Source organism: Argiope bruennichi, chromosome 7 (assembly GCF_947563725.1).
Source record: "Argiope bruennichi chromosome 7, qqArgBrue1.1, whole genome shotgun sequence".
Classification (NCBI taxonomy): Eukaryota; Metazoa; Arthropoda; class Arachnida; order Araneae; family Araneidae; genus Argiope; species Argiope bruennichi.
This window is the reverse complement of record NC_079157.1, coordinates 52536348-52552844: the sequence shown is the minus strand read 5'-3', so window position 1 is coordinate 52552844 and position 16497 is coordinate 52536348. Positions and strand designations below refer to the sequence as shown.

The 16497-nt window shown below is 31.2% G+C and overlaps 1 protein-coding gene across 4 annotated transcripts in view; it reads left to right on the top strand.

Annotated features, from left to right (window-relative positions):
- LOC129976007 (cyclin-dependent kinase 6-like) overlaps nt 1-16497 on the top strand; it is a 247565-nt gene that overhangs the window by 217252 nt on the left and 13816 nt on the right. For all 4 annotated transcript variants that reach the window (XM_056089338.1, XM_056089336.1, XM_056089337.1 and 1 more), the window contains 2 exons: nt 5077-5218; nt 8593-8760. In XM_056089338.1, coding sequence (XP_055945313.1) covers nt 5077-5218; nt 8593-8760 — 310 coding nt within the window. The remainder of the gene's footprint in view (nt 1-5076; nt 5219-8592; nt 8761-16497) is intronic.

Here is a 16497-nt window from a genome sequence, read left to right as displayed (position 1 = left end):
TAAAAAAAAATGAAAGAAAGCATCCTTTCATACTCTACCGGAAAAAACTTCAGAAAAAAAATTTACGATCTAACATTTTCCAACTAAATCTCCACTAAAAGGTGTACCTTTTGTTTTCTTATGACACTGGATTAATAAAAAAATTTTTTATTTTCCTTCAAACATTCAACTTTTTGTTCATCTTTATTGGATGACAAAAAAAAAAGCATTGTTTCAGTATTTTTCCTGAGTGGAAAAGGTATTTTATTCTTGCATTATCAAACACGATTAGAATTAAAACACATATTCGCGATCATATCTATTTTATTTCTCGAATACGTGCAAATTGAGTTGAGTCATTGATTAAATTTGAAATTATGTATAACTGAATACCCGAACTTTTATAGTTTGTATAATTAGAATAAGAATGTAGAGTTCTGATTGGCTTAGAAATTACTCTTGTTGTGTGCTTTAACAGAAATTGGAAGCTCTACGGTCAAACCAGTTGCCTAAAGAGCCTAGCACGTTAGCAAAATTCCTTCGAGCTGTCGAGAATGAGCACTTCTTCGTATGTTTTGACTTACAAGTTCAATAGATAGAGATAGCTGTCTTGCAATCTGAGATCTACAAAACAAAAAGCTCTCTTTGGTACTTTTTGTTGTTATTTCTTAGGTGCTCTTTTCTTACTCTTCAGCAACGGATTGTAAAACCCTCCGCGTTTTTGTGCATGCGTTAGGATAGGTTTAATCCGTCAAAATAGGGGTGAAAGGAAAGATCAAAGGAGGAGGTATTTACATTTACTAGTGTCTAATAGGGGAAATCCAAGGTCAAAGGGAATACCGGAAATGCATTCATCGTTCCTTGTCTCACCCCTTAATGAGATAAGTCGTCGAAATTTGATCGTCTCAGAATCCGTTGACGAACAGTAGGCCTTTTATTTCTTTGTTTGTACTTTTTGTTATTATATTTCAAATTAGGGTTTACTAAACCTTTGTAAATTTTAAGGTATTTAGTTATTTGTACAATCTTAGCTAGAGTTTTCAATAGAAACGTGCAAAAAGCATAACATGAACAGTAATTAAATTCTGTAGGTATTTGTTTCATCTAATTCCAATGTAAATATCCAATACAAATTGGTTTCCAATGAATCAGCGTATCAAATTCAACGAACTCTGTAATTATTTAAATACTATAAGATTTATAGTGATCATTCTTGTAAAATTGCGAACTGTTTAAAAACTTTGCAATGTTTGATTTAAAAAATTGTTCAGTTTACATCCTCTGCTTTTGTGTACTTGCTGGTCTCTTTCATCCACATTCTGAAATTATTTTTTAAAATTACAATTTCATTTTTTTTATCTAATTTCCTTGCTTTCCCACTCTGAGAATTCAATGCTCTTTGCTTATTTTTTCTCTAAGAGCTCTATAAACAACAAAAGGGGGGGGGCGATTAAAAAAACAACAAAAAATAAAACAGAAAATCGACAAGCAAAAGAAACATAGATCGGAGCTATCTATTCTGCAACCAATGAAAATCTACAATGTACGCAACTGATTAAGTGATTTCCAGACCAACGCAACCCTCTCTCCCTTGGAGTTCAGAGAGCTGCAAAAAGGAATGAATCCAGCTTAGAGTGCGACCAAATCTCTCCCTCTTTTATTGTCACTCTTTTTTTCTCCCCTCACTTCCAAAGTTTACTTTTGTTCCCATTCCCCCCCCCTCTCTCTTTATCTTTTCATTTGCTATTTAAGAATTTTAGCTTCAATTCTTGTTACCACGATAGAAATACAACTGGTTTATTAATTATACGTTTTTCTTTTTGTTTCAAAATAGTATGTGTGTCTGAAATGTTAAATGAAAATTTTTTGAGGGATAATTTTCTATCAATTATTAAATTAAAAAAGAATGAACATTACAGATCCATTATTGCACCTTATATGCTATTGATTTTTGGACTAACGTTATTAAACTAACTGATTGGAGGAAAATGAATATGTTTGGAAAGTAGGCATAATAACCTTGATCTGTTGAATTATTGACTTGAAAATTCACATCTTTTTATTGACAGTACAACAAGAAATTTATATCATTATGTTTGAAATACAACAAATTTAATATGTGGCTTTGAAAAAAAAAGTATGCTGTTAATGAGAAAAGTAATTTTTATAAGAATTTTTTTAAAAAATCCAACTTTTACTAACGATTCTGTCAAAATCCATCAAAAATTGACCGGCGACTCGCCATTGAATCAGGCTCACTCGTCATTTGGACAGAGATATCTTTTTTACTTTTAATATGTCATTATTAATTCTTTTGTGTAAATAAAGTGCCATTCTAAAATTGAGAACACGGCACTAAAACGTTGACTTGTCATCTCTGTATTGGTAATAATCCAAGTTTAGAAATCTCAGGAAAATAATTATTTTCTTATAAGAAACTTTTTGTTGAAATTAATATAAATTTTAAGTAATCGATTATCAAAATAACGTTATTTTTAAGCTTTTTAAAGGTTTTTTATGTATACACGAAAGGAAAAAAAGCCAATTGGAGTAATTATGGTTAAGAGATTATCACAAATGAAAAATACATTTAAAAAGTTCGAATTTCTAACCTGAAACATCGTTTTAGGCTTGATTAATCTTTTTTTTTTATTTGTTGTTTTTTATGAAGAAGTGATAATGTGCTCGCGAAAACTCCATTCAATTCGCATGTGAGTATAAATCCAATAATAATAATAAATAAATAAAATAAAACAACGAAAAGTATAATTACAAAATATACTTAAAAATATTTTTAAGAATTTGGAATGTCACTTCTCTGCGTAGTTCGTTTTATGGTAAGGTAAAGAATTTTACAGATATTTTAATGGATGCCAGGTCAAAGTGAAGGCTCCTGAAACTATTGGAATTATGGTGATATCTTGATTAGTAATGAAGATAGATAGAAGATTTCTTACAGAAGCACCTTTGTCTTGTCTAGGCGACTATAAAAACTCAATTCAGTAGTCGAGATATCTCTCTTTGGTGGATTGATCTCTAGCATGTTCCCTCTGTGTGGTTTGTTCTGTTGCTGCGATAATGATTTGCTGCTTGTGCATTTCTGCCGGTGTTGTTTAGCATACGTTTCCTCTGTGTTTTGTTATTTGTCTTATTTTCTTGTAAAATAAAGCTTGTTATTGATTAGTTGGATTTTTCTCTCCCAAAGAGCGAAATTTCCCGTAACAATATATTTAAAAATTTATTAAAGTTTAAAAAAAGTTCCATAAAAATAAAATTGGCATCAATGGCAAGCTAATATTTTGTATTTTGAAATGAGTTTTGTGCAATAATATGCTTCATATCGAGGGAAATTGTTACAATTTGGAAAAGACTTTTTTTAATGGGCACCTTTTGCCCAGGAAGTAGCTTTGAACCAAATTTTGCAATTCTAGAACTATTGTCTGTCTTGTAGAGCATTTTCAACGATTTTTTCCCCCCATCAAACATGTTACACTACGCAATTTACTGTTAGGATGCTAGCTTATATGTATTATCATGTTTTTTAAAGCTACAGAAATTTTTGTTTATGCCTAAAATAAAGGTATTATATATAATAATGATAATAACTTGGTTGATTTCTCTGAGATCTCAGTTGAATTACTGTTATTTCCAGTTTAACTAAGATCTGATGTAATGGGGCATACAGACTTTAAAGAGATAAAATATAAATATACAGCATCTGATGAACGTTATGTAAAAATTGTGTATAAGCAATAAAAATTCATTATCAGTTTGCCAATCGAGCGTATCTACTGATCATCATTTTACTTGAAGTGCTGATTTTTCTTTTCTCTTTAAAAGAGACTTGTGGGAAAAAATACCCTTATGTAAGGCCCATAAAATAACGTGAACTCTGACCTTGCTCAATTATGTGTTGTTGACATCCTAAAACTTTTCAGTACCCTCATAAATCATAGGAAAATCTTAGGAAAAAGTATCCTTTAAACTAAAGAAAATTACTGTTTAAGGATCTTGTGTGAAAACCGCAATCTTTCTGCTCAAACATTTACACGCTAAATTCGTCCCTTGTAGCAAATTAACTCTCGAAGCTTAATTTCACTCAGTGTTGCTTAGTATATAACATTCCTAAATTTTCCAAATAAACATTTAAAACCATTCAATTTTACTTCTTTACTGATTATTTTACTAAATGTTCTGTAAGATAATTGCGTATACATTCAGTAATTCTTTCTGTTAAAAAAATATAAACTGAGATATGTTGCATATTTGTGAAATGCAATCAACTGGCGTTATTTTCAATTTTATAAAGGAATGTAAGATATATATATATACCTGTTATCCAGTTTTATTATAATACTGTTGAAATCAGCTTTGCGATGGCATTATTATCTAAATGGTAATATGTAGTTAATTTTAACTAGTATTAGCGGAATGATTTGTTGTAGTAATTCTTCTCCACGTTGCATAATATTATTATTTGTAAATTAACCTAAGCAAACATTTAAAAATTTTCATTTTTATTTCTTAATTGATTCTTTTATTAGATGTGATAACTACATGTACATCCAAAGCTTCTTTATGTGTAAAAATATAAGCTAAAATATATTACAGTTTGATGAAATGCATTGTTCTGTCATTATTTTCAATCCTAGATAGGGATGTAATTTTATATATGTGATTACCCAACTTTAATACAATACTTTTTTAATTAGCTTTTACTCGTTTCATCCATCGATGTCATTGCTATCTAAATGAGCTTATTTTTGTCTGTATTAGCTGAATGATTCATTGTACTATCTTTTTGCTTTCAAACTTAGTTCTTAACATATTTTCCGTCGAATTGAGATTGTTTTCAATAAAATAAGTTTTAATTTCGATTTTAGATACGTAGAAGTTACATTTTAAAAACTGCTTTTAAATAGCAATTTTTTAAAATATTATTTACCATGTTTTTTTATATTACATTCGTTCAGATTTGTTGTTAATAAACTAATGTTTCGGGTGATAGTTCTAATTTTGCTCCTTTTGCCTCCTCATTTATTTTGTGTAGATTTCTAAAAATCTTTGGTATTTATGCTTTTCTTGCCGTTTTTCTAGGTTGCTGGATATCTGCCATGGTCCTCGACTGGCCGAAGAGCAACAACTCATTCTGTACCTCGTATTTGAGCATGTGGATCAAGACTTGGCTACTTACCTTGAGAAGTGCCCGAGACCTGGTCTGCCACAAGAGAAAATTAGGGTAACGTGAAACTTCACATTATGCCTATTTGTCTCGATCATTCATTATTATTACTTGATCATTCATGGAGTGATGAAACTTCATATGTGAATTATCCCCGCATCTAATTGCTACTCAGTCCGACTGGACAGAATAAACTATTTCGGATTGGATATTGTTACGAATCTGCGATGCTGCTTTCCAGCATAGTTGGTTCCATGGGAGGTCCCAGAGCTTGGCGACCATTTGGCGTCTTGGTGACGAATTTGTCTCCTTTGGCGCCAAAATAGATTATACCCGAAACATCGAGAATTTTCCCGATCCGTCCAGTAGGAACGGAGATACGCCTCGAACGTTCCTGATTGGTTGAGAGGCTTCTAGCCCCGCCTCCTGAGACCTATAAAAGGAAGCAGCCGCAGCTGCCGGGTAGTGGTGAATTGAGTCGTGGACCAGTGGAGTCGAGGAGTAGTCGGAACCGACCTTCCAGAGATAAGCGGAGCAGCGACGGAGTGAAGCTAGTGCTGAACTAAGCTGTGCGTTACTGTCTGTCTGTCTTGTTATATGCTGCTGTTGTTGCTGCACGTCTCGGCTGAAGATAGTCTTCTGTGCTGTATATAGTTGTCGTCTTTGTGCTGTCCTGTGTGTCTTCGTGTAAATAAACGTCGTTGTTTTATTTTCTACTGCCGCCTGGTGATTGAGTGTTCTTCACACCATATAACTCCCACTATCCAAACGAACAACGGAAATTTCGTAACAATATGCAACCTTCCAGTCTATGCCGTTATGCTTTGATATGGTTTAGAGTAGTCTATAATTATCCAAAATCCTTAAGATTATTGTCGGCTTCTTTTTTTTAAAGTTTTATTATCTGTTATAATGCCTTTAATAATAATGGTAATTTTAAGACGTTCATTCAAGATATAAGCATCCCACCTTGCTTACAAATAGCTAATCTTGTATTAAAAGAAAAGATTATGCATGCTTGAACAATTTGGGAAGTAATTGACATATGTGATATTTAATACTTCCACATCATCCGAATTATTGCCGTTGTAATGTCTAAAAGTATAGTCTCTTATTCTTTTTTCCATCAACTGTGCAACAATGCTGATAAAACGGACCAATATAATAACAAGCATTACTAATTATATCAGATGCTCTTGTAATAGTAACAATCACTTCTTGGGCTGTAGTTTCATTTCAGCTATAAACATTAAGTAATAGTTTGCACGGAAAGTGCATAGAACTGAGATACTGTAAGTACGGAGAAGTGGGCTCCAAAGCTATCTCTACACCTTATTCTTTTATTCATTGAAATCTGGTTAACTTTTTATAGACAGCCACGTGAAATCATGCTGTTGTCGCTGGCCGATTTTTCTCAGTGTGCATCTTTAATTAGGACCGATGCAGTTTTTCTAGTTAATAAAAAGACATAAAAATTTATGATGTATGAGCAAAAAATTTATCTCTTGTAATTAAGTTCATATTTCTACCTCATGTATTCTAATCTACCTCATCTATTCTTTACTCTAAAATCCTTTCACATCAGTTTTGCAATTGCTCTTTCAATGGTAGCAATCATTTCAGCGATTTCGACGTATTTTCAGCGTCAACATTAGGTTACAGTTTTGAGCCATAAAAAGAAATCAGATTATAGATGGATTAATGACATCTCTTTACCTTATTTCATTTCCTTATTCACCAAAATTTCTTTAGTTTTGGCCGTCCTTCCGCAATAGTAATGTGAAAGTGACTATCCAGTGTAACTACCCTGTTTCTTCTTTAAGCATATCTTTTGAATGTTTGTTATGATACCTTCCTTTAGTGTATTCAAATAAACTCTTGCAGTCAAAATTTTCTAAAAAAGAAAGAAAAAATCACCTGATATTCTACTATCAAACGAGTATTAGTAATTTCCCATTAACGGTAACTGCCAGCTAATTTAGAGCTATTGAATTCATTAATAGATATAGTATTAATGTAATAAAGTGAATTTAAGAATGTAAAAGGATAGAGTATTTTATTAATGTAAAATGAAAAACAATTAAGGAAGATTCAAATTTTTAATTCATAATATCATAGCTTGATAATATTGTAGACTTGTTTCGTCCGTCTTTATCTTCATCTTAAATTTATTTAACAGTAATTACGTGCACACACACACAAAAAAAGTATTAATATTATCGCAACACAAGGGAGCAATAATTGAAGGCAATAACTAAAAGAATAAGTACGTTCAGTGTTAATGAATAATTAATTAAAATTTTAAAATATGTTTTCTTAGTAAGTATTAACAATCTAAAAAGTAATTGCGGGCCAAATTTGGAAGCTCTAGATCTAGTGGCTTGTTTTGTAGAATAATTTGAACTATTTGTGCAGCATGTTTTAGCAGCTAGTTTACAATGATTATCCAATCTGTAAATAGTGTCATGTTGAGAACAAAATTTGGATAACTTTATTCAGATACACAATCGCTGAATTCATTCAAAACCAATTGCAAAGTACAATTAATCGAATGTTTTCTATTCAAAATACTTCTTATATATGTGGGTTCTTATATCTCTGAATTTTATAATCAAACACGAGCTCCACATAATTTCATTAAACTTTTCTAGATTTTATTGCATTTTAAACTAACAATCATATTTCCCAATTCTAATGATCATCAAAATAAGCTATCAAAACTCTTTTCGACTTTACCAATAACTGACAATATTCCATATATTGTTCGAATTTTTAGAATATCTTTTCTGCACAATTAATCTCATAATGATTAAAACAGTTTTACAGATAATTAATGAATGTCAAGTCAATAACACCCAACTAGGGCGATCAGTTGGCAACTTAATGACGTATTTAGCGACGAAACTAAGTTCTGGAAATACTAGAATTATGGCAATATCTCTATTAGAACTAAATATCCTGAGATTCTTCTAGAAAATTCTATAGCTTGTCATGGAAACTATATAAATACTAGAATGCTCTTTGAATGTTGGCTGTAGAATGAGCTCTTTAGCTATACTCTGGACACCATCAGGTTTTTGTTGTTTTCGTACGGTCTTGATTTTTTCTAGTGTTGTTCTTTGTGTACTGTATGGCCATGGTTTTACTACAGCAATTCTTTTTTTTTTATTATTATTTTTTTATTATATATATATGTGTGTGAAATAAGTTATCCGTTACCGAAGTTGCTGGACGTCTCGCCGTACACTTATCCGATGGTTGGCGACAAAAATGGTTTCCGATATAATATTTTTAATTAATTTATGAAACTTCAATGTGTGTTTTATTTCCTTATGTGTCAATTGCTCAAAGTGAATATACATTTTTGAAATTTTTTGTATTTAAATCTTCCTGAATCCTTCCTATTTGTAATGTTCATTTCTGTTTTTTAGGAAATATTTTACCAGATCCTCAGCAGCATCGACTTTCTACATTGCAATCGTATTGTACATAGAGATTTAAAGCCTCAAAACATACTCATCACGAATACTGGACTTGTAAAAGTAGCTGATTTTGGATTAGCCAGGATATTTGAAAACCAAGTACCGGTGACGTCTGTGGTGAGATAAATGTATTTTCTTTGCTCTGGCTTTATGATTTTTAAATATTTTAGTGACCAAGAAAAATATATAGCATAATTTTAATGTTAAAAGGGATTTAATGCTTATTAACTGTATTTAACTGTTTAATCACCGAAATAACTGCCCTGGAGTTCGGATATTTCAAATTTTCCTGTTTTCAACATAATATTAAAAATATCGCCTGTAATTTAAATTTAATTTTGTTAGATTGAAATTTAATTTTGATTTGAAAAAGTTGTTAATATCTCTGAATTCTTTTCATTGCTTAAACACTTATGTACTGTTTCCTTATTAATTGAAAGTGAATAACTTCTTAAAATCCCTTCATGCGAGGATTGTGCTGCTGTGCATAATATTGTACCAAAAAAAAATATCTAGCTTATTTTTTAAATCTGTGAACATGCTAGATGTGAATTGTAATTATTTCCAAGATTTGGTGTACAATAATTGTATTCAAAATGCTGATTTATTTGACAAAATTATTATTTTTTAAATTATCAACACCATTTTAATCATGATTATTACTGTTTTATACTCATCTTATAATTTTAAGCGAGCAATTTGTGTGTGTGTGTGTGTAACATTTTTACATCTAATTTAAACAATTAATTTCCTAATTTTTAGCTCAATTCAACACATATTAACTTCATTCTAAAATATTCTCTTATTTCCTGATCCCATTCCACTTTTTCTATTTAATTAATGCAACAGAAAGCTCTGTAAAAATACTTTCGTCAGCGGTTCCCAATGCTCCGAGTGAAGGGATAAAAAAATTGCTGACCTAAACAAATTCCTCTGAAAGATATTTATGATTCCCTTGCCTGTGGTCGACATGTGTATGAAATCCCTATCAAAATCTCACAGTATATATTCACAAGGATAAATTTTTCATTAGCTTTTCCTCATTTAATGTTGTGCTCTTCCCTTCTGCTTGTTCATAAATCATGCCACCCAGGATGCAATATAACGAAATTAAAAATTCAAAGTGCCTTCCTTGTCTTCGGCCACGACTCTGCTTAAAAATTATAGTTATATATTTAGATCAAATTTTGCTTCTTAAGTTTATCTCTATAAATGAATTTACTGAAAAAACACGACTTTACACACCAAAAAAAAACATTTTTTTTTTAATAACTAGTAGAGCTTTTTTTGTATATGCTCTTATGGTAACATTGCCATATAGCGCCATTTCGGACCCGATTTCACCATGGTGAAACTGAGTGTAAGCTCAAAAATATAAGTAATGACACATAAACTGTAAAATGAATACTATAATGTAGCAGACTGTTTCGGATAACATGTTAAATTAAGTGCATTCATAATATTTTTATTTAAATGACCAGTTCATATTTAGGTAAGATTGAAAAATATTCAGATGTAATCAGTACGTGATTCGTATCGAAATATTTTCTCCAAAAAAAAGCACAATTTTACAAAAAATGCCTGCCGGGGGAGGCTTTGTCTTCTATGTATAAAATATAATTTATATAATCATAAATATTTAAAAATATATTTATTAAAGCTCTATAATAAAATGAATTAGTGATTAATTAAATATATATAATAAAATAACATTTTATGTATTAATATTCATTTTCTCAATATTTATATATTATCAAGAGGATATAATTATTCTGGTTCCGTACTCAGTTTTAGAACTCGTTTTACGTTCTACTTTCGAGTTCTTGAATAAATAGAATTTTTGCTACAGTCCCGTCAACTCCGAATGAGTCAAATTCCGTCGCACATTCTTTTTGAATTTCTTCAGTCTTAAACAGAAAGTGTCTGCGAATCATGTAAGTCACAAAGAAATGCTGAATTTCAATTTCGGTCATGGAAGTCACGAATTTTCATTTTCGCCGCAAAATATTTTCTGTCTGGAAGAATTTAAGAATTGTGTGACGGTATGTATAAATGTGAAAAAGAAGGGAAATTATATATATATATATATAATAATAAAATATGGCTTTGCTCTGCCCATCTTTTAACTTTAATCTCTGTATTAAAATGTGTATGATCATTAAATCTTTTATTATCAATTTCTTCATATAGATGGCAACATTTTTCAAAAATTAAAAATTATTTATTGGTTTTTAAAAATGTAATACATATTCGTATCAGTCAATGAACGGATCTACATATTGGAATGTGCAAGATTCAATTTTTACGTTTAGGTGTCAAATGATTGGACTTTTGGTGTTTTTTATTAATCTTAGAGCTTTAGTGTCAAAATTCTTGAAACCGTATTTATAGAAATAATTAGAACTGAAAATTAGCATTATCGCTCTATATACTTTTATCTATTAACAAAATTCTATTTTTAAAATATAGGTATTTAAAATTCAAAATGTTTTTCATGAACACTTTTATAATTAAATTTAAAATATTGATTATTTTATGAAATAGTTTATAAATTAATTTAGTATAGTTTTTAAATTTATAATTAAAACTTAATTCATTAATTACTTAATTAAAAACATATTTCCGCTTATCATAGAAACGATCACTATTACGATTTCGATGACAAAAAATTAACTAGTACAAAAGCAGATTGATCCTTCGTGCTTCAACCTGTCACTTTTAATATGAATTACGTTATTATTATTTATTTTTAATGAAAACTCTTTCATTTTTCGATAATTACCGAAACTTACGAACGTTCAGTTTTCCGAAGATTTGAATTTTGTACTTGTTTAAATTTGATGTTTTGAGTCAAAAGTTCACCTTGTAGAAGTATGAGGAATGAGTTTTTCGCATCTTTAGTATAACTATTCTACAGCTCTAATCCTGAACCAACACAGAATTGATTTCTGACGCTTGACAAGGCTTCTGACAGAACGAATACATCGAATGTCAAACAATACAATTTAAATTTTTAACTTCTGATTATAAAAACTGGAACAAATGCTTTGCTTCCAATTAAATTTCAGAATAGGAAGGCTCTTTGTTTCGGTTTTTCAAACACACAAACTGTATAAAATCAGTATGACATTGCTCTGATGAAAGCATTGGATTTGTATGATTTTGTTTTTTTATCAATTCCTTATGATGAGCTTACATCATAAAGTAAGGAACAGTTTTTCATCTTTCATCAGATTAATTGATTATTCGAAGGAGAATCTAATTTTCTCTCTGTCTCTCTCTCTCTCTCTCTCTAAAGAAAAAATTTAAAAAGTGATTTTTTTTTAGTTTGATGTAAAAAAGAAGGTATTTATGCAAAAATGTGCTTTAAATTTATAATCAATTTTCAATTAGAATTTCAAAAAGAAACCCTTCCCTTTATAGCTTTTACCTTCTAACAAATAAGTAATTGTCTGCCAAATTTGATAGTGCTAGTTCTAACGGTTTTGAATCATAAGCAGGTGTTGATTTTTTAAGTCTTTCATGTTGCTGTTTAGAGAAAGAATGCTGGCGTAATAGTATTATCATATTTAAAAATAATAATAAAAGACGACATATATCACACGAAACATCATTCGGCAGTTTTTTCAATCGAATATAAAACAAGTATGTCTGAAACAGTCAAGTAGCGATAAAAGGCAAGAAAATAAACATTTAAAAAAATTAACTTTTCATTTTCTCATTACCTTTTAATTACTCTTTTAAATTGTCTTTCGTATAATTGTTGTAAATCTGCATTAGGTATTCGTCTTCGTTTTATTAATCTCGTATTGTGTTCCCTTCTTTTTTAAAAATTTACTGCTCTCCTGAGTTCCATATAGGAATTCGAACCGAATTCAACGACTCGCCATCAAATAGTTCAGTAAATAGCGTAATAGAACAAAATGTGTCGTAAATGTAAGACCAACCAGCTTATTTTGTTCAGTAGTTTACGTTTTACCAGATATCATGGATACATTTAACGGATATATATATATGGCCAGTATGACCTGCCGCTAAACTACGGATTAAAAAAAAAAACGAGAAGATGTACGATTCGCCTGTTCATGCAAGGATTATTACGTTCAATTTCCTCACTATGCATGGAATGGCAGTTTAGTGATAAGGTACCAGCTTTCGCACTCGTCGTCTATCCACAAAAAATGGCAAAACCTGCCCTAAATGAATACTTATGTGTCATTAAAATGAATGAAATTGGATTATTTCAACTAAACATCAGCAATGGAATAAGTTCGCGGATCGAGACAGAGTCAAGACAACCTAATGGTTAATCTCTGTTTGGATATTTTAGTATTTCAAATTCGTATTCCGATTCAATCGGACTTGGAGAGTCAAATGTCCTCTTTCTGTTTTGATGCAAAATTTGGAAGGTGGGGTGGGGACATATACTGTTCGTTCTGGATTCTGAAACCTTCCACGTTTATTTCGTCAAAAAAAAAAAAGGATGAGAGGAGAGATGAAAGGGTGCGATGTTTACAGTCAGCAATAAGATGACTTCAGATTATTCGCAGAATTAGAAGACGCAATAACCTCTCGTCTTTCTGCGTACCACCCCTTAGCGAAATGCAAGCGCCGAAAAAGTGCTACTCTCGGGATCCTGAAACTAACAATAGGTATTAATCTCATCATCTGACCACGGTTTAATCATCAGAATTAATTACAGGATTTCGTCCCAAAGTAGAAATCGTGTTTGCTTCAAAACAGAAAGTTTATATAATTAATTTAAAAATGATAGCAAACCGAGTTCGTCTGCATACAAAATTCGTCAAAATTTTGTACAAGTCATCACTTTTATATTATTTAAAAACTCTCTTCTAGGTTTGAAGGGAAACGGTATTTGGTCTCATAACAGCCGCTGCAATCCGTAGGTCCGTTCCGAGAAATCCATCCCGTTCTCTTTCTGGGAAACCCCGGCATTTCTCTGAACAATTTCTCGCTCCAGCGAGCATCCTCTATGACAGAAAAAGAAGGCAATGCTTTGCACTAATTCAATCATTTTACCACATATTGCTGTGAATGAGAAGTTTACTGACAGATGGACGCCGTGTGTGTTGTATTAACTGCTGTCATTCTCTGGATAAGGTTTCTTGCCCCTTTTGTTTCTTACTTTTTGTTTATAGTATCACATCTGTTCCAACTTTTCGGTTATTTGAATTTGGATATCATCTGTCCACCTGGAGAGATTAATAGTCATTCAATATTCTGTTGTAGTACTCAAAATAATTTATTGAAGAAAATGTTTTTATTTCAACATATAAGTGAAGATAATTCATTTAAACATGTATTTGTTACTGGTTTTTGATGTACCCTCTTTTGTATAAAAGAGAAACCAAAATTTTTTACGTTTTAATAATAAAAAATTAAAATAGCCAAATTAGTCATTGTCAAGCAGAAATGTGTTGGAATTTTTCAAATTGTGCGAACTTTCCTCGTTTCAAAATCTATTTTTAAAGGCCTTTAGAAGCATTTATACATGGTATAGTGTAGCTTTACACATATGCATGGCATAATGTGGCCTATTTAGATTATGATGTTGTTATACTTTCTTGTTTAAGAATTACAGAACTCAATTATCAGTTGATTATTAAATTAAATTTTAATTCCATACCAATCGCGCCATCTGATAATAAATTTGAGAGAAAAAAATCGAGATTCTGTAAAATACATTAAAAACCTAAAAAGTAAAATTATAATTAAAATAATTTCCTTTTTTTAAATATGCTGCTAAGAATATTAACTTTTAAAAAATTTTTATTAAATATATTCATTTTATGAGTCTGTGTAACTAAACAAGAAAAGATTAAAAAAGAAATTTCAAAAATATTTATAATATTTAATAATTTGCCATTTTCATCAATTTACTATTTAATCTGTTCTCTTTTTTATTAGACCTCTTTTAAAAGTAATATTTTGAATTCCAGATGGTATCGATAACGATTTCTTTCCCTAGCGACTTGCTACACCCAGGTTAATAAAACCCACCCATTTCGTTAACTTCATAACTGTTGTGTTTTCTCTACTACCTGATTAGATTGCTTCACTCTGTGCCTCATAACATTACAATTATTGATGACATTATTATGTGACACAATGATCCTGCTTATCTATAATAGTGTTACGAATCTGTGATGCGGCTTCCCAGCATAGCTGGTTTCATAGGAGGTCCCGGAGCTTGGCGACTTTGGCGCCAAAATAGATTATACCCGAAACATCGAGAATGTTCCCGATCCGTCCAGTAGGAACCGAGTTACGCCTCGAACGTTCCTGATTGGTTGAGAGGCTTCTAGCCCCGCCTCCTGAGACCTATAAAAGGAGCAGCCTGCAGCTGCCGAGTCGTCGTGGACCAGTGGAGTCGAACAGTCGTCGGAAGCGACGATAAAGAAGTGGCCTTCCAGAGATAAACGGAGCAGCGACGGAGTGAAGCTAGTGCTGAACTAAGCTGTGTGCTACTGTCTGCAGTAGAGTTATGATGCTGTAGTATGTGCACGTCTCGGCTGAAGATAATCGTCTTCTGTGCTGTATATAGTTGTCGTCTTTGTGCTGTCCTATGTGTCTTCGTGTAAATAAACGTCGTTGTTTTATTTTCCTCTGCCGCTTGTTGATTGAGCGTTCTCCACACCATATAACTCCCACTATCCAAACGAACCCGTAAATTTCGTAACAATAGGTTTGACGCAGGTTAGCCAAACATGGCTGTTGCGCCTACAAATTCTAAAAAGCAATGAAACGACACCTTATAAAATGACCCCTCTTTTTCTTTTTATGGAATGTGTCGTCATATTGATTCAACCCAGAATCCTTAAATTGCTTTAAATATTCATGGATTCCATCCATTTTTGCATCACATTTTAAAGCCGATGAATGGCAATTTTAGTTTAAAACATCTTAACCTAAATATGATTAACTTAAATAGTTCAGCGGTTAAGTATTTTAATGAAGTTTAAAAATACGACAGCTCGAACTCACAAGCTTGATAGTTAAGAAGTTAAAGTTGAAAGATATTTTGTTCAATTATAAGAGATGGTATCATAATGGTTTAGAAATGATTTACATCATTAACATGTGAAATGTCATACCGACCTAAGTGGTCAATTTTAGATGTTTGTTTGTACATTTTATGATATCCGCGGCACATTTGCATATCAAAATAGGTATAAAAAATCAATTTTAAAAAACAGAAGAAATTTTAGATATCTAATCGAAAAAGAATATTATAAAAGAAATTTAAATGTTTAGCCACTTTCTTCGTGATATGAAAAGTTACATAAAATTCTACTTAATTAGAACTCCCAGAAATTCTATCTATTTTAACATAATCGAGCCTTTTGTTTGCTGTTGTTAAAAACTGATCATGTTGTAAAAATCAAATTCTATATTGTTATTTTATTCTTTATTGTGCATTTCAAGCGAATAACAACAGAATTGTATAGTTTCTGTTCCTAAATATAGATAGCGGTGGATTTGCAACTAGGCACCTGCATAAAGATTACTGAACTTACTGGAAGTTGTCCGCTAGCAGGTCGATTTTATTAGCCTGTTTGCTAAATAAATAAATTTGACACAAATACAAATTCTGTGAATGGTATTACGGTTAATGAAAATATTAGAAGAATTTTAATCACTGTGTCATGTATAACTGTTCAAGTTTCTATTTGTTTATTAGGTTCACTCTGTTACTACAATATTATTATTAGATCTTATAAATATCGAGCGATTGCTGAAATATATTGTGCACAAACATGAATGTTGGGCTTGAAAGAATTAGGAGATTGGAATTTATAGCAACAATGGCTGTTATCCCCTGTTTCCAAATGA